The following is a 27,393-nucleotide window of genomic DNA, read 5'->3' as shown; positions in this document are numbered from 1 at the left end:
ACAATACCCTCCCTAAAGCTTGCCAATGGGATAGCTAAGGTTAATGCATGAATTGAATACTGATACTCATACCAAAATAAACATCAGGTTGTGTCATTGTAAGATAGATGAACTTACCTACTTATCTCTAAAATTTACCTATGTCCACATCCTCTCCTATCATAGCACACAATTTCTCATTGGCATCCATATGTGTATTAATAAGCTTACTCCCTAACATATCAATCTCTTCTAATTAGTCCAACAAATGTTTTTTGAGAGAGGGAACAATACTATATCAAGACTGCAAAATCTCAATATAGAGGAAGTACATGAGTAGGCCAAGATATTTTGTTTGTAAAAACTTGCTCATTTCCACTTTAGTTTATTGAATACCACTTGTATCACTTCTTATCAGTATAATATCATCTATATAGACAGTCATAAGAATCAACCCATGACTAGTACCTTTAACAAATACAAAATAGACTACTTCACACCTTTTAAAACCAAAGCCAATCCCCACATGATTGAACTTGTCAAACCATATATGAGGAAAGTGTTTAAGGCCATACATAAATTTTTTAAGTCGACATACCTTCTCTCTCTGAACCTCAAAATGTGAAGGTCAGGACATGTCAACTTCCACTCTCAGGTCACCATTGAGGAAGACAATCTTGACATCTAGTTGATGAAGAGACCTATCATGATTTGCAACAATGGAGATAAAAAAATCTACCAAGTTTAGCTTTGCCATTGGAGAGAAAGTTTCTTCATAGTTAATTTCGTAAGATTAAGTATAGCCTTTTGCAACAAGTTTAGCCTTGAGTTGATATATGCTACCATCTACATTGTGTTTAATGGTAAACACCCATTTGCACCACATGGGTTTCTTACCAAGTGGTAAGTCGGTTAAGTTCCATGTGTGATTGTCATACACGGTTGTCATCTCCTCTTCAATGGTAGCTCTCTACCTTCCAGCAAATTTCATTGATTCACTAGTAGAATATTTTTGAATTCAACCGCTCCTAGCAAATTACTAAATTCGATGATATAAAGTTATTTTTACCAACAAATTTATATTTCACTGCTAGAACTTTTATATCTCCCATTTAATATTGGTTGGGAGAGGTCTTTCTACTAGCGAAATTAAATTCATTGTCACTTTATTTTGTTGGTAGAGCTGGATTTTCTTGTAGTGGTCGTAAATACGGGCCTAAAGAGATATACAAATAGAATGAAATAAGTTATTCCATATATCCATATATTGTTTTAAATTTATGCCTTCTTTATCTATGTTGAAGAACATTAAATGGGTAATCAATAAATCAACCAAGAATAACAAATATTAATTACAAAAGCCTAGAACAATCTCAATCTATTGTACAATAAGAATTGAGTCACACCCTTTGATTTGTTTCAAGATCCAGTCCAACCTGAGACAATTCTTTCAGTCAACTCAAACAAACACTTTGCTCATAATGATGCATATAGGCATACAGTGTTCTGGCATCTTCAGACGTCAGTGTCAATGAATTAGACAAAAATGAATTGAGCTTATTTATATACAGTAGCAATGAAGACAACTGCAGCATCTGTCATGGAGGAGAGCCGGGCACTCTTGAAAGAGAGCAATATAAGCGTTGGGTGGTTTCTCTGCAATTATTCTTTTGTAAATATATCACATTAATGGAGTTCTCTGACTTCACAGCCACCTCCTGATGTAACGAAAATCTTATATTAATATGAACTAAGACGCCTTAGCTGTTGTAATCTTCTGCCGTGGTATCTGATCGATTCTTTTTCTGCATTTCAGAGAGAAGTATTTGTCGACTACAATGTCAAGGACAATCAACCCGTCTCAAGCAGTTACCTCATTATTTTCCAGCCATGGAGCTCAACCTCTTCTCCCTCTCCCTCTGCTGTCTCCTACTGTTCTTCTTTTTCAGTCTGATGAAGAGAGTTTCAGGCCATGGAAAGCCACGCCTCCGACTTCCTCCAGGTCCCCGGACTCTTCCCATAATAGGCAACATGCATATTTTGACCGGCGCACTACCACACAGACTTTTCCGGGACTTGGCCCGGAACTACGGCCCCGTCATGCACTTCCAGTTCGGCCACATCTCCGTCGTAGTCATCTCCTCCCCTGAACTCGCCAAAGAAATCATGAAGACGAACGAGGTCATCTTCGCACAGAGGCCACAGGTGCTTGGCGCATCCATCATATCCTACGGAAGCAAAGACCTTGTCAATGCTCCCTACGGGGATTACTGGAAGCAGCTTCGGAAGGTTTGCCTGCTGGAGCTCCTCAGCGCCAAGCGTGTCCAGTCCTTCCGCGCGGTGAGGGAAGAGGAGGTGTCCAACTACCTCCAGACAGTTTCCTCCATGGCGGGATCGCCCATCAACCTTTCGGAGATGGTTTTTCACCTGACGAGCGACATAACTGCACGAACTGTTTTCGGCAGGCCGTGCAAGGAAAGAGAAGAGTTCAAGAAGGCGCTGAATGAATTCATTAACTTGAGGGGAGGATTTGATCTCGCCGATATGTTCCCTTCCTCAAAACTGGCTCGTTTGATCAGTCGATCGGAGACAAGGTTTCTGCGGGTTCATCGGAGGCTGGACAAGATCATCACTGAACTCATAGATACCCACAGAGAGAAGGGTAAAAAGACAGAGGAAGACGATGAAGAAGACTTAGTTGATGTTCTTCTCAGACTACAGCAACACGGAGACCTTGAATTTGATCTCCCTCTAGACAGCATTAAGGCTGTCATACTGGTAATTTCCAAAACCTTATCTGTAAGTTATAATTCATTTCCTCTCCATTTAGAACTAAAACCAGTTCATTACCCTGCAGGACATGTTTGCAGCAGGGACTGATACATCAGCTACTACCATGGAATGGACCATGTCTCAACTCCTGAAGAACCCGAGAGTGATGAAGAAAGCACAAGCAGAGATCAGAAACGTTGTGAAAAGAAAGAACAAAGTCACTGAAACTGATATCACAGAAATGAAGTATTTAAAGCAAGTGATCAAGGAGACACTCAGGCTCAGCCCACCCATTCCACTGCTGCCACCAAGAGAATCACTGGAGACTTATGAAGTTAATGGCTATCAGATACCAAAGAAATCTAGGGTTCAAATAAACTGTTGGGCCATTGGGAGGGATCCCAAATACTGGGACGATCCAGAGGAGTTTAAGCCTGAGAGGTTTGAGAACAGTTCAATTGATTTTAGAGGGCAGGATTTTGAGCTTCTTCCCTTTGGAACTGGAAGGAGAGGATGCCCTGGAATTATTTTTGGAGTGGTTATTATTGAACTGGTCATTGCAAGTCTTTTGTATCACTTCGATTGGAAACTGCCTAATGGGTTGCGGTCTGAGGATCTGGACATGAGTGAAGGTGCAGGAGTAGCCATGGTTAGAAAAAATAGCCTGTATACAATTCCAATTCCTTACTTTCCTTGAAAACTGTTAACAATTGATGTCCTTTATTGAAAAGTGTATGTGTATTAGGCCTTCAGTATTATGATGATCCTATACCTTCCTCTTTGGGCGACATGGCATCTTACATCGATGATGACATGGTGGGTGGCACGTTGTTAGGCTCTTCGGGTGTTGATGTGGTGTGATGACATGGCATCATGTAAGTGATCAAAGTTTGTGGGTCACCTTTAACTGTACATATGTGTTGTTGACCGATCAAAGTTGAGTATTTGTAATATTAAGTTGAAAAGATGGTTATCTGTACTATTATTTTTTTAAAAAAAAATTGGGTAATATAGTGAATTTTTTTTTATTACATAAACATATTGAGTAAATAATGTTAAGTATACTCAATCTTAACATGGAATCAAAGCTAGGTTTCAGCCAAGTCCTATTTGTCGATGCCTCATCTTTCACTTCTATCAAACCTAATTGTGATAAGAGGTGTTAGCAAGGGTATTAGTTCTATATTGAACATTACTTGGGCATTCCTTGGTTTATAAAATTGAGTAATATGCCTCTATGTTGCCAGACATTTTAGGATAGAATCGAGCTCATCCCAAAATGACTAGCCACTTAAGAGTCATATTACTCAACCTTATCAACTAATTGCTTATACTATGGACAAATACAGATAAAGCATAGACAAATAGGCTTGGGCCAAAACTTGGCTTTGACACCATGTAAAATGAACGAATTTGAATATAAAAATCTCAATTTTCATTAAAAATTTGAGGTAGAAATAAATTTCTATGAAAACCAAGATTATAATATCACAAAAATGCCCCTAGAATACACTGTATGCACAATTACATCATTAACACCCCCCTCAAAATGAAGATGGTGGAATAGATCTAGATGGTTTTGGTGAGTTTGGAACATAAGTAAAAAAGTCAAGAATAACTTTGAGACTTAGTGAAGAAATCAACAACTTGATGCTTAGACTCAATATAAGGGAGTGATAAAGCATCGAACAAAAAATAATGCCAAATAAAATGACAATCAACCTCTATGTGTTTCATCTTTTCTTGAAATATACCATTGCAAGCAATTCGAACAACACTCTTATTATCACAATAAATAGGGAAGGAATACATAAAGGAGCACCCATGTTAAAACGGAGCTAGTACCGAAGCTAGACAAGTTCGTATGTGATATCATCATATGCTGCATATTCAAGTTCAATACTAGAATAGACTATAATTTGTTTCTTTCTCTTTGGAGAGATAAGAAAGACTCCACCAAAAATAGAAAAATCAATAGTAGGTCAACAATCAATTATGTTATTTCCCCGATCAACATCTATTATGTCATTGGTCTAGTCAACATATGGATATGCATCAAGTAGTCCCATATATATTACCTTTGGAATACACTATCTAAAAAGACAACTTCTACATCAAGAGGGCCACCAAATGCCAATTATTGTTTTGCCCACAAAGACACTAGGTTACACAAGCCTAGACAACAAAAAAAATTTCAGCAACAAACTACAGTACACAAGCCTAGACCCATAAAGGGATTTTTAGCGCCTCAACATAACTACAAAAGCGTTCCCAAGTTGTTTACAATTTTGCTCATATACAATGCCTCTCAAATAGACTAATTTTACTATCCAATTACGAATAAAAGTATACCCCTCGTATGTGTCCTTCCAATTTCTAACAAAAACTCAATTAAATTCCCAAATAATTATGATTTTAAGTAAAAAGATCTCTTGGGAACTTCAAATTGGATTTGAGAATGCAATCCAAAGTGGAGGAAATGATAAATTCAAGTGCCAATGAAATTTGCTGAATAAAATTGATTTTAAAGTAAGTGAATAGTGTTTAGAATGGATCATTTGATGTAGTGAAAAAGATTTTAAAATGAATAACTTAGTATGCTTAGCTCATGCAAATGACAACTCAATGTGGAGGTAAGTTATGTAATTTGTTGACCAATCAACTCCAAATCAAAGATCAAAAGATACATTTGCAACTTTTTGAGCAAAAGTCATTCAAATGAATTGATCTTCTCTTATGTTGCTTCTATTGTGACTTCATTTAAATGAATTCTATTCCAATGATATTCTATTTCTTTTTTGCTTTCTATTTGGGTGTTTGGTAGAGTATCATTCAAATGACTCCTCTTACCAAACTATCTTTGATATTCGCGCCTTCCCTGAAATTTGAATCAAGAAAAAGCTAAAATGGCTCCATTCCTCCCGTCTCCCGTCTCCTCTTCAGCCCTTTCGTCCTCTCTGCTCGTCACCTATATCCTATCACCATTTCCTCGTGAAAATTCTTCCCTAATTCTCATAGAGCACTCCAATCTTTCTCTACCCTGTCTCTCGGATGGCATCAATCAAACCCTCTTCTCGATACGCCTCCTTCGATTGCCGCTCATCCACTTCGTCCCAGCAATCCGATCTGTGCTCCCCTTCCGATCCAAAAAATCTCACCAAGAATAGTTCCTCACTCAAAGGTCTCGTCGGAAGCTCCAGCACACGCCAACGGCCAGCGGGGGATCTGGCACCCAGTTCTAACTCGTCACGGATACTTGCCAGGACGAAATCCGCGGATATACTTGCTCAGGGAAAGAAGAAGAATGAACCGAATTTTGGGTCCATGGTAAAAAAGTTGATGGAGAAAAAATCGAAACAGAAGCTGGTGGTGCCGGCAGACTTTATAAAGGAGGATCTGAAGAAGGTGGCGCCCGGGGGGAAAGGTTCGAACTTTGCTGGGCTGCCTATGAAACTTTTTCAGAAGGCTGTAGGACCTGGGAAGGGCCGGAGTGAGAACAAGGTTTTGTCAGACGTGAAGGAGAACACGAGAACATTGGGAATGGTGCTACGGAGTGAAAGAGAACTCCTTCATCAGAATAAGGAGTACGAGGAGGAGATCATGCAGCTGCGCCTGATGCTTGAAGAGAAAAACAGAGAGGTAAATCTCTTTCTTTTCTTTCCTTGTATTATTCTTTTAATTACTTTTTGCTATTATCAAACTCTATGTCTTTCTACTTGTGATCAATATTCAATAAGCATATCAATAACGTGCGTTAATTAGCTAGACAAGTGATATTTTTCTTTGCTTTTGTCTAGGTCGACAAGTTGAAGGATTTGTGTTTGAAGCAAAGAGAAGAAATAAAGGCCTTAAAAGATGCAATTTTGTTCCCTGATGTTATGAATTCCCAGCTTCATGAATTACTAGAGAAACAGAGTTCGGAATTGAAACAAGCAAAACAGCTAATTCCTACTCTCCAAAGGCAGGTCACATCCCTCACGGGACAGCTGCAATGTCTTGCAGAGGATCTAGCTGAGGTAAAGTGGTTGATCTCCACCTACTAATTGGTTATTTATTTGTGTTGTGTTGCTGCTAGATATTAGAAATTTTGTTATTAGGGGTCGGGTCAGGTCAGGTCGGGGTTGGTTTAGCAAAACTCGAACCCCAAAAAGACCTGAATCGTCAAATCCAACCTCAACTTGATCACCATCCTCATAACCCTGTCCCTGCCCCATCCCAATAAACCTGACTTAAAACCGACCCATCCCCGCCCCATCCCCATAAACCCGACCCATTTCCACTCTGTTTTATATCTCTGTCTCATATGTGGGTCAAGTTCGGGTCGAGTTCAGGTCAGGTTTGGGAAAAGTTGTCCTTGACCTGAGACCCCATAGGGTGCAATTAGAAACCCAAACCTGATTTCGAAATCAATAGTTAGTGAGTAAACTTTACAGATCTTGGTGTGATTGGGTTTTCTAAATCCATAAACCTTGTTAAGATTTTGTAAGACCTATGATTTCGAAATCAATAGTCATTGAGTAAAGTTTTTTCAATGTTGAACCATCACTTGCACTTGCCTTTATAAGACGAGTCAATATTCTCAATAATGCTCTTTCATTCCACCTATGTTTAGGTTTTGTTACCTGTTTTTAAAAGACAATAACAAGCAATTCTTGATAGTCTGATTATGTCCATAAATGTTAGGATTACTTATTGCTTTATGCCCTCTTTCACCATTGAGATGAAAGCTTCTCAAAGCTGCTATTTGAGAGGTGTTGGCAGGGGATTACATGAACTGAACCACTTGATTTTGTCTGCCTGAATGATGTACCTTTTCATTTGAAAGAAAACTTATGTGTTCTAGTATTGAGAGATGGAAAATCAAACCTCAAAATTTCCAACTAAAATTCATGGTTTATCTTCAAGGCCTTTTATAGCTCTTCTTTCTGTACAGATTTCTTAGCATGTGTAAGCAAAGTCATGCAGGTAGAGATCTTGTACTAGGGACTTCACCAAGGCACAGGAGCTTTGGAGATAGAAGTTGGGTAATTGACTTGGGCTTTTGGCTCTATAGTCACGTGGAGATTTGTAATACGAGGTCTTGGGTTCAAGTCTCATTAGGGTAAAAGTTTCAACATTCAAAAAAATTAAAGTCGGGTATATCCTATATTTGAATTGAAATGTGTTACGTTTTTATGGGCCAAACCTGGGGTACGACTGCCAGGTTGGGTTAGCCTCAATAGCATATGTTTAAAAGAGTCTAGTTTTCCAAGTTCCATTGGTTCTGGGTGCAACGACAATAACAGAATGACCTGTTTCCTTCAAACTGTCAATAGAGTTGAACAATGGTAGTGTACCATAGAGTGGCAATTGTTCCTTGGATATCACAGTTTCAGCCCATTTTCATGTGGGCCCCTACTTGCTCAGTCCTTCTAGGGTGCAGTTATCCAATTTTAATTTGGAGAAGCTCTTAAGATCTATGTCAGACAAAGTTTTTTGGATCTCCATCAAGTCTTCAATTTAAGTTTCAATTTTGTTGTTTCAACAGGTGAAAGCAGATAAGTGTGCAACAAGACTATGCTTCAATGAGCATATCAGCTCTCCAAGGACACCAGTATATGATCAAGAGACATCTAATTCTTTGGTAAAATCGATCAAGATCATGTGAACCTTGCTTTCTCATTTTCACAATGCGCTTCAACGTAGTTTGTTAAAGATCACTTTCTCATATGCAATAATTTGTTTTACTAATTTGCATTTATCAAAATATGCAGGAGTTCAGTCCAGGCGATCCGACAACGCCTAGAGGTAGCCTAGAAGAAATGTTCCTGAAGGATTTCAATCCTTGTTTGACTCCTCACTATCTCAAGTCAAAATCCAAGGTAATAACTCATTACACATTGTGATCCTTTTACTCTGAAACTTGAAACTGCTGCTAGAGGGTTTTCTGTAGGGAACAGCTTTTTTTTGTCCAAGTTAAAAGTTTTTATTCTATTTCTCTTCCAAAAGTTGTTAATATCTGTTCCTTGATCCTTCTCATGGCTGCAAAATCCTATGACTGCTACCCGTTTTATTTACTGGGTCCAACAAACCTGCTCATTGCTTCCAATTTTTCAGGAATATAAGATGGACTATGATTCACCCTGTGGAGGGCTGTTTGGAAATACTACAGAAAATATCAGTAACTCCTCTGGCTCAAATGGCAGGAATTTCTTGAAGAGTACAGAATGTTGCCAAAAGCCAAGTCATCCAAGCAGTATTCGTGCCACTAACAAGTCAGATGATAGACAGTTTTCCAAAATTCTGAGCCTTTGAGGGTAGTGAGAAACCCTTCATTTCATTCATCTCTCTTTTTTTGTTATTGGGATGTTGTATGATCTGTTCCTGAGTTGAACAATGTTCTTGTCAACAGAATGCATAAAAGGCTTCTGTAGAAAATCATCTATATGTCGACCTATTTTGTAAGTGAAATTTTTATTGGAATGGCAAGAGCAGCTTATCACTCAAAGGAGACAGGGTTGGGTTCTTGCATTGACTAGTCAATTTATGAATGTCTAAACCATGTTGCAAAACCTAGATGAGAACCCAACCTAGCCAACCCATGGGATGGCCCTTCATGGAAAGTTAAAACTGCTTGAAAAGGTTGAATAGTTAAAGAGTTTAAGTGATTTAAAGTTGATCAAGGTTAACCAATTGTGTTTAAACTTGTATCATATATGAAAGCAAAAACTCTTTAAACTACATTATTGAAGAACAGAAGCATGCAAATGGACTCTCTATTGTCCTTTTCAGGTTAACTGAGTTGTTTCCCAAGTGGGTACATAACTCAGTTAACCTTCTATACTCCCAATCCTATATGCCTTTCAAAGAAATGAGAAACGCTCTCTAATGCCACATGATTTAAAACTAGAAAACACTTCTATTGTCCTTTGTGATTTACAGAAGAACTCTGCATTTTATTACTTTTGTAACAAATAAGAGGAAATGAAAGGAAATGGTCGTTCCATATTGCAGAAGACCTTGAATAATTCTCAAAGGCCAACCACGTAGTTTTCTGCCATCTTCGTTGTCGACAGAGAGAACTTGGATTCTCTCGATTCCTCTGTTATTCGATTCAGGTTAGATTACATAATCGGACCAGTCGTTGATGAACGACGTATGATCCATGCTGAAACTGGGGATGCTCTCCAGTTTGATCGGGTTCGTCTTCCCCCCGACCAGTCTCGCCGGGTTCCCCACCGCTGTCGTCCGCGCCGGCACTTCCTTCAGCACCACCGATCCAGCTCCGATCTTCGCCCCATCCCCGACTCGCACGTTTCCTAGAACCTGTGTGCCTGCGCCGATGAGGACCCCGTTGCCGATCTTGGGGTGTCGGTCGCCCGAGACCTTCCCGGTGCCGCCCAGAGTGACGTTGTGTAAGATGGAGACGTTGTCCCCAATCACCGCCGTCTCCCCGATCACCACCCCGGTCGCGTGGTCAAACAGGATGCCACTGCCAATTTTCGCAGCCGGATGGATGTCCACCGCGAAGACTTCCGTTACCCTGTTCTGGATGAGGAGGGCCATGACTCTCCGGCCGGAGGTCCAGAGTTTGTAGGCTACTCTGTGCGCCTGGCAAGCGAGGAACCCCTTGAAGTTGAGCAAGCAATGCACGAAGCTGACGCAGGCCGGGTCTCGTTCCTTGGCTCCTTTCAGATCCTCCCTGATTGCTCTTTTCACCTCTTGATCACCGCTGAAGACGCTCAGAAACACTTCCAACAAGACATGAACGGGTAAATGATCGCTGCTGAGTTTGCTCGCGAGATGGGCTGCTAGAGCGCTCTCCAACGAATTATGCGACAAAACGGTGGAAAAATAGTAAGCCCCCAGAAGTGGTTCCTGCTCGACGTCAGCTCGAGCCTCCTCACGAATCTTATCCCAGACATCTTCTCCCGCTCCTCCCCAACCAACCGGCCGATCGCCTTCCATTAAACACGAAGCAGAAGAGCAAAGGGAGGCGTTTCCAATCTTCCCAAGGTCGTCACAGACGGGAATACAGGAAGCAAGGTCGGAGAAACTGGGTCTGGAGATGTTCCAATACTTGAACTTGCAATTCCCCATCTGGGTGCTACTGAAATCGCCTAAAGCCGAGCTGTTAGACGCATCCATCCTCAAATTATCGACGGAGGCCGCCATGGATGTCGGTGCCGGTTTCAGGGTCAGGTCCGCCGCGAGTTAAACGCAGAGCAGAGTAGGATAGGGAAAGTATATATATAAGAAACAGGAAGTGAAATGGCCTTTCCGATCGAATATATAAAGACGGAGAAAAGAAAGAAGCTCCCGGAAGGAACTTTCATTATCCCTCGCAGTTCGGCTTCGACATACCGCGTTGAAGTGCCGGATTCTGTTGATTTTGTCCCAGGTGAATGAACGACTCCGATTCTTGACTATCTCGTATGAGACCCGACCTGGAGAAGGGAGGAGAGAGGGAGGAGAGAGGGAGTGGGCTCAGGAGAATGGAAGGTGGAGATGGTGGAGGAATGATTTGGAATTCGGAAATTTGGGGAGATGAAGACGTCATGGCTGTCGTGAGAAGGCAGTAAAGTCGACCTCAAGAAAACGAAGCCCTCTTTGACCTGCTCCATGCAGACGTTATCATGTTCATGTAGCATGTAGACGTGGGCGAGGGTTGGTATATTTAATTGGAGACAAAGGTGACAACGTGTCGGCTCAAACTCAACCCATAAAGAATACCTTACTTCCACGCAAAATCATATTAGGTTTCTTATTCTTCTATGAAATCTAACTTGAGATTTGCATTTTTTGACATCTTAGTTGACTAAGTGTTAAAGCTCTATTTTTCACGTTCTATCCATTTTCAATATCGATACATATTGGTGAGGTATATAACATCTGTTTTCTAGAGAGAGAGAGAGAGAGAGTGAATTTTACATATTACTCGAGTAAATACACACACAAATTACATCTCTTTTGCCTCATATTTGGATAATTTGAATATAATTAAAATTCATTAGACACCACAAGTTTGTGTTAGAATATTTAGAACCTCAATCTCGTTGCACTTGTATTTTGTTGGACCGCTGAGACCAATCTTAAGGCTAGCATTTAGTGTTTGTGTCTAGACGAGGAAATAGAGAAAGAAACAAATTGGTTAGGTTTTAAAAGATGCCCCTCTATGTCTAAATTTAATTATCTCATGTGACAAAGGGGATTTGGCGAACTCATAGGATACCTTGTCGGGAATCATGACTCGTTCTCATGTTAGAATTCTTACTACAAGAAAATTGATTTTGTAAACAAATATTTTTACAAATTTTAATTTGTTGGTGGAAATGATTATCCCAACGAAATTCGGAATTCGCTAGGAAAAATAATATTTTTCCTAGTGAATTTTAAATTTGCTGAGGCAAATCAATTTTTGCCAACAAATTTGTTGGGTATACGACCAAAGTCCCACATTGATTAGAAATGGGGAAGATCATGGATATATAAGTTTGGATACTCTCTCTATTGGTATGAGGCATTTTGGGGGTAAAACCCAAAAGCAAATCCATGAGGGCTTAGGTCCAAAATGGACAATATCATACCAATGTGGACACAGGTAGTGTCCATAGTCCTTACAAAATTTTTAAATTCACTGGGAAAAGAAATTCCTAGTGAATTTCGTTGGCAGAAGTTCTACTAGTAAATTTTTCGCTAGGAAAACTTCTCTAGGCGAATTTTGGACTTCTGCTAGCGAATAAAAAAATCTTTGGTAGAAATCTATTTTCTTATAGTGTTTATTTAAATTAGAAATCTTGTGTAATATTAGAATTCCTAGTTTAGTTATATTGCCTTGTAATGTGTTGCTTCATGCTCAAAATTAGGAGTTTAAGAAGAGTGTCTAGGTTGAATGTATCTACACTCTAGTTTTAGTCTTACATGGAATAAAGAGTTGAATATGCTCTAGAATTCAATATATAAATATATAAGTTGTAGGCTGTGAATTTTACAATTCAATAGTACAAATAAAAATTATACTAGTGACATACAAATTTGTCGGTGTAGTTCACACTACACCAACGAATTATAAAACTGGTATATTTCACATTATACAAGTGAATTATAAAATTCATTGGTGCAATGTCTTACCGGGGAACCCTTTTCACCAATGAATGTGATAATTCACTGGTAGAAATTGAGATTGCAACAATGATTTTCAAAAGTCGCTACTGGAGTGATTCTTTTACATTAATACATGTAGCAGCGAATTCAAAATTTGCTACTACATTTTTAACATGCAATAGTGAATTCTGAATTCACTCCTACAATTATAACATGCAAAAATGACTTCTTTTTTTTCACTACTACAGTAATAACATGCGACAATAAATTTTGAATTTGCTACAACAAATTTAAAATTTTGTTGGTGCATGGTTTGGTTTAGGCAGTATTGGTGGCTTTTGCACCAACAAACTTTAAAATTTTGCATGATAATGAATATGACTTTATAGCATACCAAAAGTACCATTTTAATCCTTTTTTTTGTGCTCACTTAATGTTGTTGTTAAGGCATTAAATCATTTTACAAACAATATGTCTAATTTAACATAAGGCATTTTTTTAATTTTGCCATTAATTTAACATAAGTCTAATCTTTGGTCATTACAATTATGGGATAAGATCTTTAACTTTAAAAATTATGAGTTTGACAAGAGAAGATATTGGAGCATTAGTTTTAAAATATATCATGAATCAAGATGGAAACGCCTTATGTTGCTTCTATATTCCCCTTTGAAATGTGTCAAATAACATTGTGGAAGTCTTTGTGGCTCGATATGTTTGCATTCTAACGAATATTGTGTAAGTCCACAAGGTGGAGATGCATGGACACACTCAAAGCTTCACTGCCCCCAGAGCAAAGAATATTCAGGGTTTATATCTGATTAAGAGAAGAATGCATGTCTAAAACTTATAAGTTTTCTATGAAAATCATGAACAAGTCGTTGAAGACTTACTTTTGGAGGCCCAAACTTCCCAGTTTCTTTGAGGATTGATGTTCTAAAATGGTTTTCACAAAATAAACTTTTGAAAAATCATCTAATTAAATCTTGACACATTGTTAATATTAATTTCATGAAGGTGAAGATGAGGGTGACGTAGAGGTCGTAAATGATTAATTTCAACTACTTGTTTAACTCAAATTAAGATTTTCTTCCTTGCCCACCACCAATGATGCATATTGAACACCGCATTGATTTGATTCTAAGATAAGTTTGATAAATAAAAAACACAACAAAATGAGTCAAAATGAGGATGAAGATTTTCTCAATTATGTAAATGAACTATTTGAGAACTACATATAAGAGACAATTACAACATAAACTAATGACTAAGCTGCTAATTATGGTACAAAGAAATTTGAACTTTTATTTATTCTTCTATGTTGTTTTGATTGTTAGATTTAATCACAAATTTGGATAGATGAATAGCTAGATAGAATTTTACTCCACTTCAAAGATAATATTTTAATTAAATTCGAAATCTAGTGTGTTTTAGAGGAAGCCTTCTATGTATCTGGGTGATAATATAATTAATCAAAAACCTAGAAAAAAATTCAAATAATAGTGTTGTTAAACCAAGTTCCCAATAGTTCAAAAGAATTAAGCGAAAAGTTTAACTAAAAAATTAATATAAAATTAAAAATATACATATTTAATATTTAATTAAATAAGATAATATTACCCAACTTTGTTCAATTCCATTGCAAGGGAGTAAAAAACACTTTTGACCTTTTTGTTTCAACTTTTGTCTCTATTTTTTTTGTATTATATGTTTCAAATAAAGAGTACTAAATAGTCTAACCATGTCATTTGGAATTTAGCAAATTGGTTGGTTTAGTTTAGTTTATTCCCAAATTATACACAATGTGCATATTTTATAAATTATATACATAAGATATTATATAATATAACAATAAATAATATTGTTTGCATGAGACACAAACACATGAAATTCATTGGGGGGGGGGGGGGGGGGGTTAGTCAACAAACTTAAACTTGGCACATGAACTTCAACTTCAAATTTGGCATTTAGTGTGGATGAGTTCATGTGCACTGAAAAACAGTTTAATGAGAAAAATATAAAAAACAAGAGAATGAGTAACTTGTAATAATATACTTAATTAAAATATAATACCTAAACCCCAAATTAGGTAAAACAAACATGATTACTACACTAATAAGTAATTTAATATATAATTAAAATATATTAATATACTAATTAATTAAATTAGATATTATATTATTTAATGATTGTAGTTTATTGGACATTAATACAATAATTACGTGAGCCAATTAACTATTCACATGATCAATTATAAAAAAAATAAAGTTGACAATAAAATAAATAAATATAATAAATTAAATTATTAAATTATTAATAACATAAGTTATACTTTAACATAAAAAGGAATGATTAAACAAAAAGAATTGATCAAATTCTAACTTTAACACTATATATTTTTACGTATTATTAATTAATAATATTTTTTCGTTAAATTTAAAACCATTGGTTTTATTAATTATAAAAATGGGTTAATTAAAGCAAAATAATTGATCAAATGCTTAATTTAACAATATGTTAATTACCACTATTAAATCACTAATATAATAATATTATTGTTCAAATGTTTGCAATATCCCTTTTTTTTAAATCGAGTTGACCTAGATTAACTCAGCTGAACTTGGGCGGGTCCGGTCCGAGATTCGGGTAGAACCAGTGCTGGTTTAATTTTTCCTAAGTTAGGAAAAATTAAATCGACAACAGTGTGTGTTCTTCCTCACAGCGCTGCGATGGAGGCAGCCCTGGGGGGGTGCTATGAGGGCTATGACAGAGGCTCTACAATGGAGGTGACCCTACGACGGAGACGACGCTACGCCGGAGGCGCTCCAACCAAGAAAGGGGGCGCTCGAGGGCTGCGACTGAGATGACGCTACGCCGAAGGTGCTACAACAAAGGGAGAACTAGTGCGAGAGAGAGAGAGGGAGGCCGAGAGGATGTTCGCAGCGAGAGGGAGAAGGGAGAGGAAGGCCAAGAGGGAGAAGAGAGAAGGGAGAAGGGAGAAGGAGGCCTAGAGGGAGAAGAAAATGCGAGCGGAAGAAGGAGACCGAGAAAGAAGAGTGTGAGAGATATAGAAGAAAAAAAAATTGGCCTCCTGCGACGATGCCCATCTGGATGATTTCCAAAAAACTACAAAATCCTGAATCCGGAAATTAAACCTTGGGTGTCATCTTCAGATTCATCTGGTTGGAATATGGGCCCAAGCCCACACGACCAAGGAAAACCCACATATTTAAGAGTATTGTAAGATGGGTCACACGACCAAGGAAGGCTCACATATCTAAGAGTATTGTAAAATAGGGCCAAACACATAAGAAGTGGGACCCACTATGATTACCACGAGTTGGCATCCTTATCACATAAGTTGGAAGATCAAGAAGGACTCACAAAGATAACCACAAGCTGGTTGGAAGATCAAAGACTCACAAAGATAACCACAAGCTGGTTGGAAGATCAAAGACTCACAAAGATAACCACGAGCTGGCATCTTTATCTCATGGTAACGTCTTAAAAGAGTTCTAGTTGGATTTATGTTTGTCTTCTATTTATATTGAGTTATTTAATTATGTTAGGACTTATCTTTAAGTGTTAGATTTTGGGTGTAATTGGGACAAATATAGTTTTATTGTAATTGGATTCTACTACCTTCCTCTACTATAAATAGAGGTTCATGTACTATGATTATAATATGTCAATGAAGTATTTCTTTTTTCCATAAAGTAACAAGGTTCATCAATATGAATCGGGTGCTTGTGCACCACTAACGACGTTAAGAGATGAACTAAGTAATACGGCTAAAGTTCATCTCCTGATTCAAGTTGACTAAACCCCCCTAAAATTTGAAAGCACATAAATTAAATTAAAATTAAATGCCTCTTATAAATAAAATTTGTAAGTGTTGAATTTGAGTCTGCGGTATTTAATGTTGGCCAAAATTAGAACGGAATAAAATCCGTTTAGGAAATCAAAAGCGGAAAGACAGCAACACGCCTATTCAAAGTATTTGATAATACGAAGGACCAAAAACCTGCGAGGGTAGAAGAAAAACTATTGTTGGAGAAGGAGAAAGACGATACTTTCATTTTCCTCTTTTAATCTTTGTTTTCATGTTTACTTTGCCAAACATCCACACGAGCAAAATTCATTAGAAAGTTTTTTGTTCTTGCAATTTTTCGTTTCCTCCTCCTTTTAGGTACTTCCAAATAAGAAAAAAATTGTTTTTCATCCTGACTTATATTTTCTTGCATTGAAGCTTAAAACTAATAAGTCTTTCAAGCTTTTGCAGGGTATAGAAGAAAGTAAAGTCGATAAAGAAAGGATAAAGATTTGCAGCCTATGGAGGATCCATCCGTGTAAGTGATTGCTCTAAATTGCAGGAGTCTATATTTTCTTAAAGTGTTCAAAAGTTGTATTTGGAAAAAGTAGCCTAACCATACGATTTTTTTTATGTTCCTCTTAAAAAAATCAAAACTTTTCATTTTCCTTGACTATTATTTTTTAAAATTTTCCTTAGTATTCCATGTTTCCTGCTTCAAAGTGAAATCATGTGAAGGAGATGAATCTCTTTGAAGCTTATTATTATTTTGAATATCAATCATTTAGAACAAAAATAGAGTAGAAAGTCATTGTTAAGAGTCTAAATAGAAACTATCATCACCCATGGAAAAATCGAGTATAGGGTTTATCAGTCTTGTTCAATTTGGTGTAATCAAATTATACCAATTGGGTTTGATTCTTGCTGTTCTAAGCTATTAACCAAGACTTGTTGAGTCCTAATGTTAAACCTGAACTCGGCTTGATTATTAATCTAGTCAGGTGAATTTGACCTAAATCGAAACCTTTCGATTCGGTTTAGGTTTAAATCAAATAAATGGGTCGAATTACGAATTGGGTGATTTGATAAAATAAAATTCTAGTGTTGTTAGTGTTAGTTTGATAGTATGTTTTTGAAGTGTAGTGATCACCTACTAGAGCAATTGTCAATTGTGAATTGTCCTTTTGGTAATATTCAGGGAAATTTCCGTAGACTGAAGGTTGGGGCTAAAGACTGCGAAGTTACTAAAATACCCTCCAATGGCACGGAACGGACCGAGCTATAATTTTTCTTATCCGTTGTCACTATTTGCGATTACTGACAGTAATCACCAATAGATGGCTCGTGTCTAACTTACACCGTAGGCCTACTGAAATTCGTAGACCTACGGAGCTGGGTCGTCGCCCTCCGGGGGGGCGCAACCGGGCAAGGCCATTGGGAATCTAGGGTTTCCAACCGAGCGGAGAGGATGCGATGCGGTAGATAGGGTTTTCGGGGAACACTGTAGTGGAGCCTGATGGGGCGATCTCGTGGGGTTCATAACTCCACTGACGAGGATCCGAGCCACAGGTCGTTGTTTTCCCGTTCGCTCCTCCGATTTATGGGCCTTCGTGAAATTTGTTGGGTTCAGTAGTTTCTATTTGGAACTTTTGAGTCGTTGTAAAGGTAGAAATTTCAGTTTGGAAGTTCGATGGATCTCTAAGTGACCATTTTCTGTATGAAATGTGAATTTGGAATTTTCTGTCGCAGTGCTGTGAAAGCTTTATCACTGTAGTTTGGGCATGGGCTATGCACGGTTTTGGCTAGGATGAGTTTGTCTGAGTGGAATTGTTGGTTTGGAGTTGCTGAATTTTTTGGCTTTCACTCATTCTTCTGTATCTAATTCTTGCTTGAGTTCATTTGCTAGGTGTTCATTGAATCAATGATAGTAAAATTCTGTTCATTTGCTAGGTGTTCATTGAATCAATGATAGTAAAATTCTGTCTCTGGGGTTCTATTTTTGTAGTCGAGTCTGCATTTGTTATGGGTTAGATGAGAACAATTTACTTGCTATGAGGAGGTGAAGTTTGTTCACTAAAGGTTGGAGTTACCACTGTGTAATTCATATTCACGTATGAATAGTGTAAGAGTGTAAGAGTGTTTTTTGTTTTTTATCAGTAACGATTGTTATTGGTTTCTTTCATTCATGGAAGTAAAAGACTACCTTTTTTATCCTTTCTTTTAGTTAGTTTTACTATTAGAGTTACTTCTTGCTTTTTTATTAATCCCCTATATTGAAGAATTTAGAATTTATAGTTTCTTCACTGCTTATCTGGAAACTTTTCAAATTTACCATTTGACTAGGATGGTTAATTTTTCTTCACTGCTAATTGGGAGACTTCTCAAATTTGCCATTTGATTAGGATAGTTAAGTTACTTGAAATCTAGACTGTATGATAGCTCTATTTCTCACGGGGCACGTTCAGAAGTGGTCTATACAATTCCTTGATGCAGAGGACCTTGTACCTTCTCAGGAGCCATATATCTGTTTTGGTCGCTTGTTGTATTATTAGTTCTCTTTTCCAGAATGGATCAGTTTCTTGTCTTTTCATGAAATAAAAAATTACTCAAGCATGTTAATATTCTTACCAATTAAAATAGAAATGGAAAAAGACAAGATAGTATGGTCATCTATCAAAATGTTTACAAAAGTGAAGTGTTTGGTTATGGTACCTGGTTAAACCCCAAATTAGATCATGAAACAGGAGTTGTGTTAAGCCAAACAAACATCTCCTCTAATCCTATTGCAATTGTAGTTTCATGTGCTGCCAGTCCTCCTAACCACTGAAAACTTCTCCATTTTATAGATCAAAAAGAAGAAGGGTCGCTTCCAGTGGGGAAAATTCTGAGACAGCTGCAACTGGTATGTACTTCGTGGTATATGTACATTTTATCCTCATACAATATGTTACGTAAGTTGCAATGAACATGCTTTATATTTATTGATCACTAAATTTATACTTATGCTTATCACAATTTAGTATAACCATTTTTTTAATATTAGCTGAGATCCTTCTTTATGAAATTCTATAGCCAATATAAGATATCTCAGTAGTGGCCATTTATCTCCATGTTGATATCCTTTTGGACTGTATTACCTGGACTTGCATGTATCATCCTGTTTTAGAAGCTAATTTCTTGCCAAATGAAAAAGGCCACTTTATTCCAGCAGGTGAAAACAAAATAACTTGTTGTTGGTTGAGGGAATCCTTGTATTATGAGCAGCAAATTTTGTTGATCTCTGCTTCATTTTGTTAGTCATCTTTATGAGCAACTATGGTCTTTTATGATACCAGGTCAAGGAACAAATGAAGGGAGAAAAGCTCTATTCCATTGCAACTATTGCAACAAGGACATATCGGGCAAGATTCGTATTAAGTGCACCAAATGTCCCGATTTTGATCTTTGTGTTGAGTGCTTTTCTGTGGGAGCTGAAGTTACCCCTCATAAAAGCAATCATCCTTACAGAGTTATGGTTAGTAACTTACAGAAAGTTCATTTACTAATTAGATCTTTGATCTATTTTGTACTTGGTTTAGGAGTTAATTGCTTGTTTCTTTTCCTGCAGTGGAAATTATATGATGTAACCAAGAAAACTAACGAAACTTGAATTTTCTGTGGCAACCAAAAAGCTGACAGCAAGAAATTTCTGTTCAAAATGATTTTTTTAAATGTGACCATAATATAGGGGACTTTACCGAGCTCTTATTAAAGCAGTCAAATATATTTATCCTTTTAGCTCTTATTTTGTTTTTTAGTTCATGTATCGTGTTCTACTTCTATTTTCAGGATAATTTGTCTTTCCCCCTTATTTACCCTGATTGGAATGCAGATGAAGAGATTTTGCTTTTGGAGGTATGTGTTTGCTGTTATTGGCACTGTTCTAATTAACTAATGCCTCAAAATTATAAATTTGGTAAATTCTTATTTCAGGGAATTGAGATGTATGGTTTGGGGAACTGGGCTGAAGTCGCTGAGCATGTTGGTACCAAGAGCAAAGCACAATGTATCGACCATTATACAACAGCATATTTGAACTCCCCCTGCTATCCTCTTCCGGTATAACTTTTTACAGTATTGATTCAGACTGGTCATTTATCTACACATCTTTGTACTATTGAATGTCTGCAAAAGAAATGCTGTACTATTAAGTCTTTTAGGAAATGTGTTTAGCCATTATGACTGGATGATCGATCTATCTAAATTTCAAATCCTGTTTGGCATATGATCCAGTCTCAGAATGAATTGAGGATAGGAACACTAGTTTGTGTAGGTTATTGATTACATCTGGACTGGGGGTCCTTGCTGTGGATAAGATTTACTTCTCATTTCTGATATGGATCTGACTTGTCTCATGTAAACTTCAGCTCTGAGATCTGGCATTTGTACTTTTTGTGATCCTTAAAGAAACATATGGACTATACTTATGTTATATGCCTTTTTTCCCACTTTGTTTGCATGGTCTAGGACATGTCTCATGTTGTTGGAAAAAACAGAAAGGAGCTTCTTGCCATGGCAAAAGGTCATGGAGAGGGGAAAAAAGGTATGAAAAGTGATGCTGGAAAAGTAATTGGCTTGTTTCAAGTTTCCCTCCCTGTTTTTATTTGCTTTAAGAATACTGATATCTAGGCTGTTTTTAAGGTCTTTGATATTATTATGCTTACTAGACCATAGAGAAATGCGAAGATAAAAAACAAACAAAAAACAGGAAGGCACTCCTTAAAGTTTGTGATATCTCAATAAGTTATAATAATAGTCTGATCATTTGCAAAAAAATGAAAATAAATAAATAGATAAATAACTATATAAAAGCTGAAGGAGAGATTCAGTGAGAGCTCATTCAAACACTACATGCTTACCAGAAAATAAACAAATTAATACACGTATCTTTGAGTTCATTGTTTAAGATGAACTCAAAGAGGTAATTCATGCTGGAGCTTCTGTTCCTCATAATATTTATGCAGTCAAGCTCTATTGTTGACAGATGGCACCCACATTCAAAGTGCAGAACGGGACTCCGCTTCTTGCTTTATTTTTTGCTTGACGTTCAGCTTGATTTGTTGGTACCAATTTTTTGTGCAAGTCGTAAATGAGATGGTGGGAAAAGAAAACTTGTTTTTCATGCTCTTTAGCTAAAACCTTGCATACCAAGCATACGGTTCAGTTCATGAACATGTAGGTAAGCACCTTATACACCTTTGTGTGGTCCATCATTGTAAGTTGTGTTCATGAACATATAGGACTGCACCTTATATGTCATTGTGTGGCCCATTATAGTATTACTGCAGCCAGGGCATATTTCATTATCAGCCTCTTGAGGTTTTGATTTGTTCCATGACAGGTAGTAACTTAGAATGGATTCTTATTAATTATGTTAAATTCTTGCTCTGATGCTAGTGGTTTGTGAGTAACACTCCAATTTACTTCTTATTGTTATAGGATATCCTGTAGCTGGTGATTCAGTACCAAAGGCAGAATCTCCATTTTCTCCTTCAAGGATCAAGTACAAATTGTCGTTACTATTTTTTATTCTTCAGGAGGAAAAAATGATTGCAGTTAATTTTTAGATGCACATTTTCTATTAATTATCATTTTGTTGCTTTGTCTTGTTGTTTCTACCATTAATAATGTTGGACCTATCTGATAGGATTGAAGATGCTTCAATTGGACGTTCACCATCTAGCTTAACTGCTGGTAGGTTGGGGACAACATTTTCTTCTTCTGTATCATCATCATCATCATTGCTTTGTCTAACATCGTTGGGCTTGTTATATGAATTCTCTATCATTCTTCCCTCTTCTCTTGGAACACATAGTTAATTCCATTCTTCGTTATCATTTGTTAAGTCTATTGCATGCAAATGCAGCATACATTTTGGAGTTTCTCTTAGTAAATTATTTTGAGCACCTTTATCTGGCATATGTAATATGACCTACCCCATTTTGATTATTGCATTAGATGGAGATTCTGGAGAGTCCAAGATAAGTGGCGTTGGTTGTAGTGCTGGGAAAAAAGCATCAAATGTGCTGCAGTCTAAGGATTCACCTGTTGGAATCAAATTAGAGGGCGTGGCAGCTGCTGAAGGTACTATATAAGCATGTGTTGCACATGATTGTCAATAACTGACTTTTTTTTTAACAATTATTACTGAGTTCATGGATCATTTTTCTATGCCAGATTCCCAAATTGATCGCAGTATTGGAGGAAAGAAGCCCAAATATTCAGTAGATGAAGGGCCATCTTTGACTGATTTAAGTGGCTACAATCCCAAGAGACAGGAGTTTGACCCTGAATATGATAATGAGGCTGAACAGTCGCTTGCAGAGATGGAGTTCAAGGATAATGACTCCGAAACTGATAAAGAACTTAAGCTGCTAGTTTTACGTATTTACTTATCAAGGCAAGTTCTCAGCATGATGTCAGCACTGTGTTTCAGGAGTGAAGTGTTTACTTTTTGTGTGTTGTATACTGTGGTTGCATATAATGGTAAAAATACTCAAACATATGGTTGTTAATTATAATACTCAACAATCACAGAAGATGCTTTGCCTTGGAACCTGCTGACTTTGTCTTTCATTGTTGTCAGTGATTTCCACATCCAAAAAATGGATAAATAAATAATTTTTGTTTTTCAGGCTTGATGAGAGAAAACGAAGAAAGGAATTCATTCTCGAAAGGAACTTGCTTTATCCCAGTCCTTTGGAGAAGGAGCTCTCACCTGAGGATCGAGATATCTACCAGCGCTGCAAGGTTTTTATGCGTTTTCACCCTCAGGAAGAGCATGATGCTTTTGTGCAGGGTCTAATTACAGAACGTAATATTCGGAAAAGAATTCAAGAACTTGAGGTAAATACCTTCAAAGTCTCTCTCTCCTTAAGGAAACATTCTGCCTGTTGCATAAATTCTATGAAGAGATGATATTTTTATCAAGACAATTTGGTTTTCTGATTAGAATTTATTGATTTTATTCTTTTTGGACCACATATTTAACTTATGATATGTCAGCAATATGTTCTCCTCCACTTCTTTTTGAAATTGGTTTATTTGTAAACCAGCTACTATGTTTCATTTGCACAGCCAATATGAATATAGTGTGACATCTTTCTGCAAATCATGTAATCTTTGCTGCTTATTGATGTTGCTTTTAATTCTAAATGGCCAAAATTAATCTAGGTAATCGGAAGTTATGATATTCATTGATCATGCACTTCATCTTCATTGATACATATTTGGCAAAACGTATTCATAGTTATCCATATTTTATAAATTTTAATAGAAGTCTCAAGTATTGCTTTTTAATTGTTTATATTTTTTTGTAACAATCACTTCCTCTAGCATTTTAGCCCTTTGTCAACACTCCCATGATTCTGTTTTCACATTTCAGGAATGCCGTGCTGCTGGTTGTCGTACACTTGCTGAAGCAGAGAGATATGATGCTCAAAAAAGACAACGAGAGTCAGATGCAAATGCTCGAAAGCCAAAGGATGATAGCCCACTTGTTCCAACTGGGAAGGTGGCTCAGAAGTCTAACAGATCTTCTAACAGAGAAAAAGCGGAATCTGATGGGAGTCCACGAAGCATTGTTGAGAACCACCATAAAGCAAAGGGGGGTCAGTCAGGGCTGGAGTCTGGTGGCAAGGATTCGTCTTCTACGCCTGCCCTGGCTATGAATAAGCTGTTGGAAGAGTGGGATATCACAGGACTTCCTGGTGCAGATCTGCTATCTGAATTTGTAAGGCACTTTACTTAATTTTCTGAGTGATAATTTGATTTTTAGCTTTGATATGTGATTAAAATAGCAGCCAATCTCTTAGTGTCTGGACTGTTCATACAGAAGTTCAGGCTTCTTAATAATGATGGATCTTAAATGACTGGAGCTGCCTTTGGATGTTTGAATTTGTCATTACTGGATGACTGAGATTAGATGTCTTCACAAAACTAGTTGTTCGGTGAGCTTTAAACCAAGAAAACTATTTAAAAGCCTGTTAGCCTTTATGGAAGAAAGGAGATTGTGAAGTTTCTAATCTGAGAGTTCGTTAGATGTCCACCTACTAAACAGAACCTAATTTCTTAAAGAGTCCTAACTTTTGTTTGATTTTGATCTTGATCAGGAACAAAAACTTTGCTGTCAGAGCAGATTATTGCCTGCACATTATCTAAAGATGCAAGAGACAATAACCCTGGAGATGTTCAAAGGTACAATCACCAAGAAATCAGACGCATATCGCTTTTTCAAAGTCGACACTAGCAAAGTCGATCGAGTATATGAAATGGTAATAAAGAAAGGGATTGTTAAACGTGAAGATGTCCCTGTTGTTTGATTTAATCACCCTCTGTTCATCCCTTAATACATGTCTTTCATAAGTTTTTACTCAGAAAGCATTGTATAATTTCATAATTTGAGAGAAAACTGGAACCTTACATAGTGAATTACTTTGAAATCGAGAACCCAGATGTACAGATCAGGAATTCCTGCGAGTTCAATGTTCTAATTTTTATTCAGACTCTGATCTCTTAATGAATTATGAAGTGCTATTGTAAGACTCTGAATTTGTGAAAGCCAAACCTATGTTTCTTATTGTTCCTTTTTGAGTATTGCAGTGTAGAAAGTTCAAAAGATTGAGGGAAATATTTTTTTTGTTTTGGTCATCCTGTGTATTCAGATTTAAGGAACATATATGAAAATCACAAGGAAAGCAAAATGACAGGAAAACCATAATACCATTTTGACCAAAATTTTCATTGAAATCTTTCTTTTTACTAGTCTTTCGTTGCTGTGCTTTTTTTGCATTTATTTTTCTCATTGCTTCTCTTTGGAGTTGTAGAAAACCTTGTGGGACAAGAGGTAGTGGGGAGAAAATTCTCATATCCCTAAAATACACAAGAGGTATTCACTTTCAATTGTTTAAGTGAAAGGGAATTTACTTCATGATACAAGTGAGTTTACTTTTACTCGTTATTTCACTCGTCGCTCGACGTTGAGATTAAACTAATTCTGTTGGATTTTAATGAAAATATTTGTATTATTTTATTAATAAAATATTTTATTTATTTATTTATTATTTTTATGACTTTTAATATTATATTAAATTACTAATTTAAGAATAATAATTAAGATATAGTAAGAATTTGATAAGTACTAGAATAAACAATTTTGTTTAAGTATTCTATTTTTATAATTAAATAAATTAATATTTTTATTCTACTTTGTAATTATTGTATTAATTTAGGCTAAACAAAAATCTATCTTATTTTAATTATAAAATATTCTATTTATTTATTATATTAATTATTTTTTTAATATATTAAATTATTAATTTAAGAGTGATAATTTAGATATTGTAAAAAGTAAGAGTTTTATTAAGTATTTACACATTATTAAAGTAACCATGTGGTAAATAATTAAAAAAGTATTTATTTATTTTTAATTATTATCTTCTTTTATTAATTAAAATATCAAATAAAACTATTAAAATTTATATAAATATTTTATTAATAAACTCATTCTTCACTTTCCACTAAATGTTTCTTGTGCACTAACACAAGAAAATCCATCTCTGCAACCTTTTTGGGGGGATATGAAATGATTTTTTCCGGTCAAAAACTACAATTTTTACTGGTCTGTACGAGTGGAGGCAGTTTCTCCAGTCGACAAAAAAGAGACTTCCGGATAAGGGAGGTGGTTTATAATCACTCCCTCCGGCCTCCGAGTTGCAAGGTAGAACAGAGATGAAGTCCTTAACATGGAGGCCGCATTTCTTCCCAAAACATCCATCCCCGAATACCCTAAACCCAGAATTCTCTCGACTCCTCTCACTTCCTCCGAGTTCCCTCCTGCGACCCTCTTCCTCTTCGTCCCTGAAACACACTCAAGCCATACCCCCTAAACAAATTCCCTCAGAACCCACAAAACCCAGTACCTCAGTCTTAGAGACATCGCCTGATCCCAACAAAATCGCAGAAGATGCGATTTTTCAATTTCTTTCATGCGGGTTTTCCCGTACTGCCATCCTGACATCGGCTTCTATTGGTCTGGCGTTGCTGGTCGCGGCCATGGATGCCCAGAAAGCTTTGGCGTGGGGACCCGAAGGGCCGCTTGTGGAGGAGTTCTGGGACAATATGAGGAGATACGGGCTTTACGCTCTTACAGTCAGTACTGGGGCCATTTACACCATCCTGCAGCCGATAGTGGAGTTGCTGAAGAATCCCATCTCTGCGATTCTTATCTTCGCAATCTTGGTCGGGGGGCTTTATCTTGTGTCGCAGGTGCTCAATGCTATGGTCGGCATCACAAACTTCTCCTACGACTACGCATATTAGCTCTTGCTCTCTCTTTGCTCTTTCTGTTTGTAATATTAATCGTCTTCCTTTTTTTTCCCGATTGCTTCAATGGAACTTTTGTAATTGAAAAGACTTAAAACTGGGAGTGGATGATGAACTGCTGCGACGATGTGTATCGAAAATCAAATTTGATGAACGTGGGCGACCAAAATCTTATCGAAAATCTCTGTTTTTTTTTTACGTCAAAATTATATCAATTTGAGTAACAGAGTTTACTGGGATGGCGCTCTTTGAAGTAGTTGATCAATAGGAGTCACAAATTTTCCGATAAAGCTACCCTGTGTCCTCCCCTCCCAGAACCCATTTTGTGAATGGGTTGTTGTTTATCCAGGGACCTTTTGCCACCAAGATGCATTAGCTTGATCGAT

General features: G+C 37.0%; 5 protein-coding genes across 5 annotated transcripts; 4 read left to right on the top strand and 1 right to left on the bottom strand.

The window, feature by feature from the left end:
* The first annotated feature begins 1,869 nt into the window (after positions 1-1,869).
* LOC137939279 (premnaspirodiene oxygenase-like) lies at positions 1,870-3,448 on the top strand. Its single transcript, XM_068784535.1, has 2 exons — positions 1,870-2,757; positions 2,837-3,448. The coding sequence occupies exons 1-2, from the start codon at positions 1,870-1,872 to the stop codon at positions 3,446-3,448; spliced, it is 1,500 nt and encodes a 499-aa protein (XP_068640636.1).
* A 2,252-nt stretch (positions 3,449-5,700) lies between these two features.
* On the top strand, positions 5,701-9,238 carry LOC137942685 (uncharacterized). Its single transcript, XM_068788418.1, has 5 exons — positions 5,701-6,390; positions 6,549-6,767; positions 8,279-8,374; positions 8,505-8,612; positions 8,848-9,238. Exons 1-5 carry the CDS (start codon positions 5,803-5,805, stop codon positions 9,043-9,045), a joined length of 1,209 nt encoding a protein of 402 aa, XP_068644519.1. The 5' UTR covers positions 5,701-5,802; the 3' UTR covers positions 9,046-9,238.
* Positions 9,239-9,517: 279 nt separating this feature from the next.
* Positions 9,518-11,098, bottom strand: LOC137942674 (serine acetyltransferase 1, chloroplastic-like). The gene has a single exon (XM_068788404.1). It carries the CDS (start codon positions 10,903-10,905, stop codon positions 9,850-9,852), a length of 1,056 nt encoding a protein of 351 aa, XP_068644505.1. The 5' UTR covers positions 10,906-11,098; the 3' UTR covers positions 9,518-9,849.
* Positions 11,099-18,028: 6,930 nt separating this feature from the next.
* LOC137940172 (transcriptional adapter ADA2-like) lies at positions 18,029-25,186 on the top strand. Its single transcript, XM_068785108.1, has 13 exons — positions 18,029-18,214; positions 19,492-19,547; positions 19,981-20,159; positions 20,474-20,539; positions 20,618-20,743; positions 21,152-21,227; positions 22,124-22,187; positions 22,332-22,378; positions 22,643-22,768; positions 22,862-23,084; positions 23,320-23,530; positions 24,069-24,416; positions 24,796-25,186. Exons 1-13 carry the CDS (start codon positions 18,162-18,164, stop codon positions 25,003-25,005), a joined length of 1,785 nt encoding a protein of 594 aa, XP_068641209.1. The 5' UTR covers positions 18,029-18,161; the 3' UTR covers positions 25,006-25,186.
* A 1,186-nt stretch (positions 25,187-26,372) lies between these two features.
* Positions 26,373-27,203, top strand: LOC137942710 (uncharacterized). Its single transcript, XM_068788444.1, has one exon. The coding sequence runs from the start codon at positions 26,414-26,416 to the stop codon at positions 27,002-27,004; it is 591 nt and encodes a 196-aa protein (XP_068644545.1). The 5' UTR covers positions 26,373-26,413; the 3' UTR covers positions 27,005-27,203.
* The last annotated feature ends 190 nt before the right edge of the window (positions 27,204-27,393 follow it).

Source organism: Aristolochia californica, unplaced genomic scaffold (genome assembly GCF_029961685.1).
Source record: "Aristolochia californica isolate CCGP_79_NKW_82.1479 unplaced genomic scaffold, dmAriCali1.0.hap1 SCAF_10, whole genome shotgun sequence".
Lineage (NCBI taxonomy): Eukaryota > Viridiplantae > Streptophyta > Magnoliopsida > Piperales > Aristolochiaceae > Aristolochia > Aristolochia californica.
This window is presented reverse-complemented; position numbering and strand designations above follow the sequence as displayed.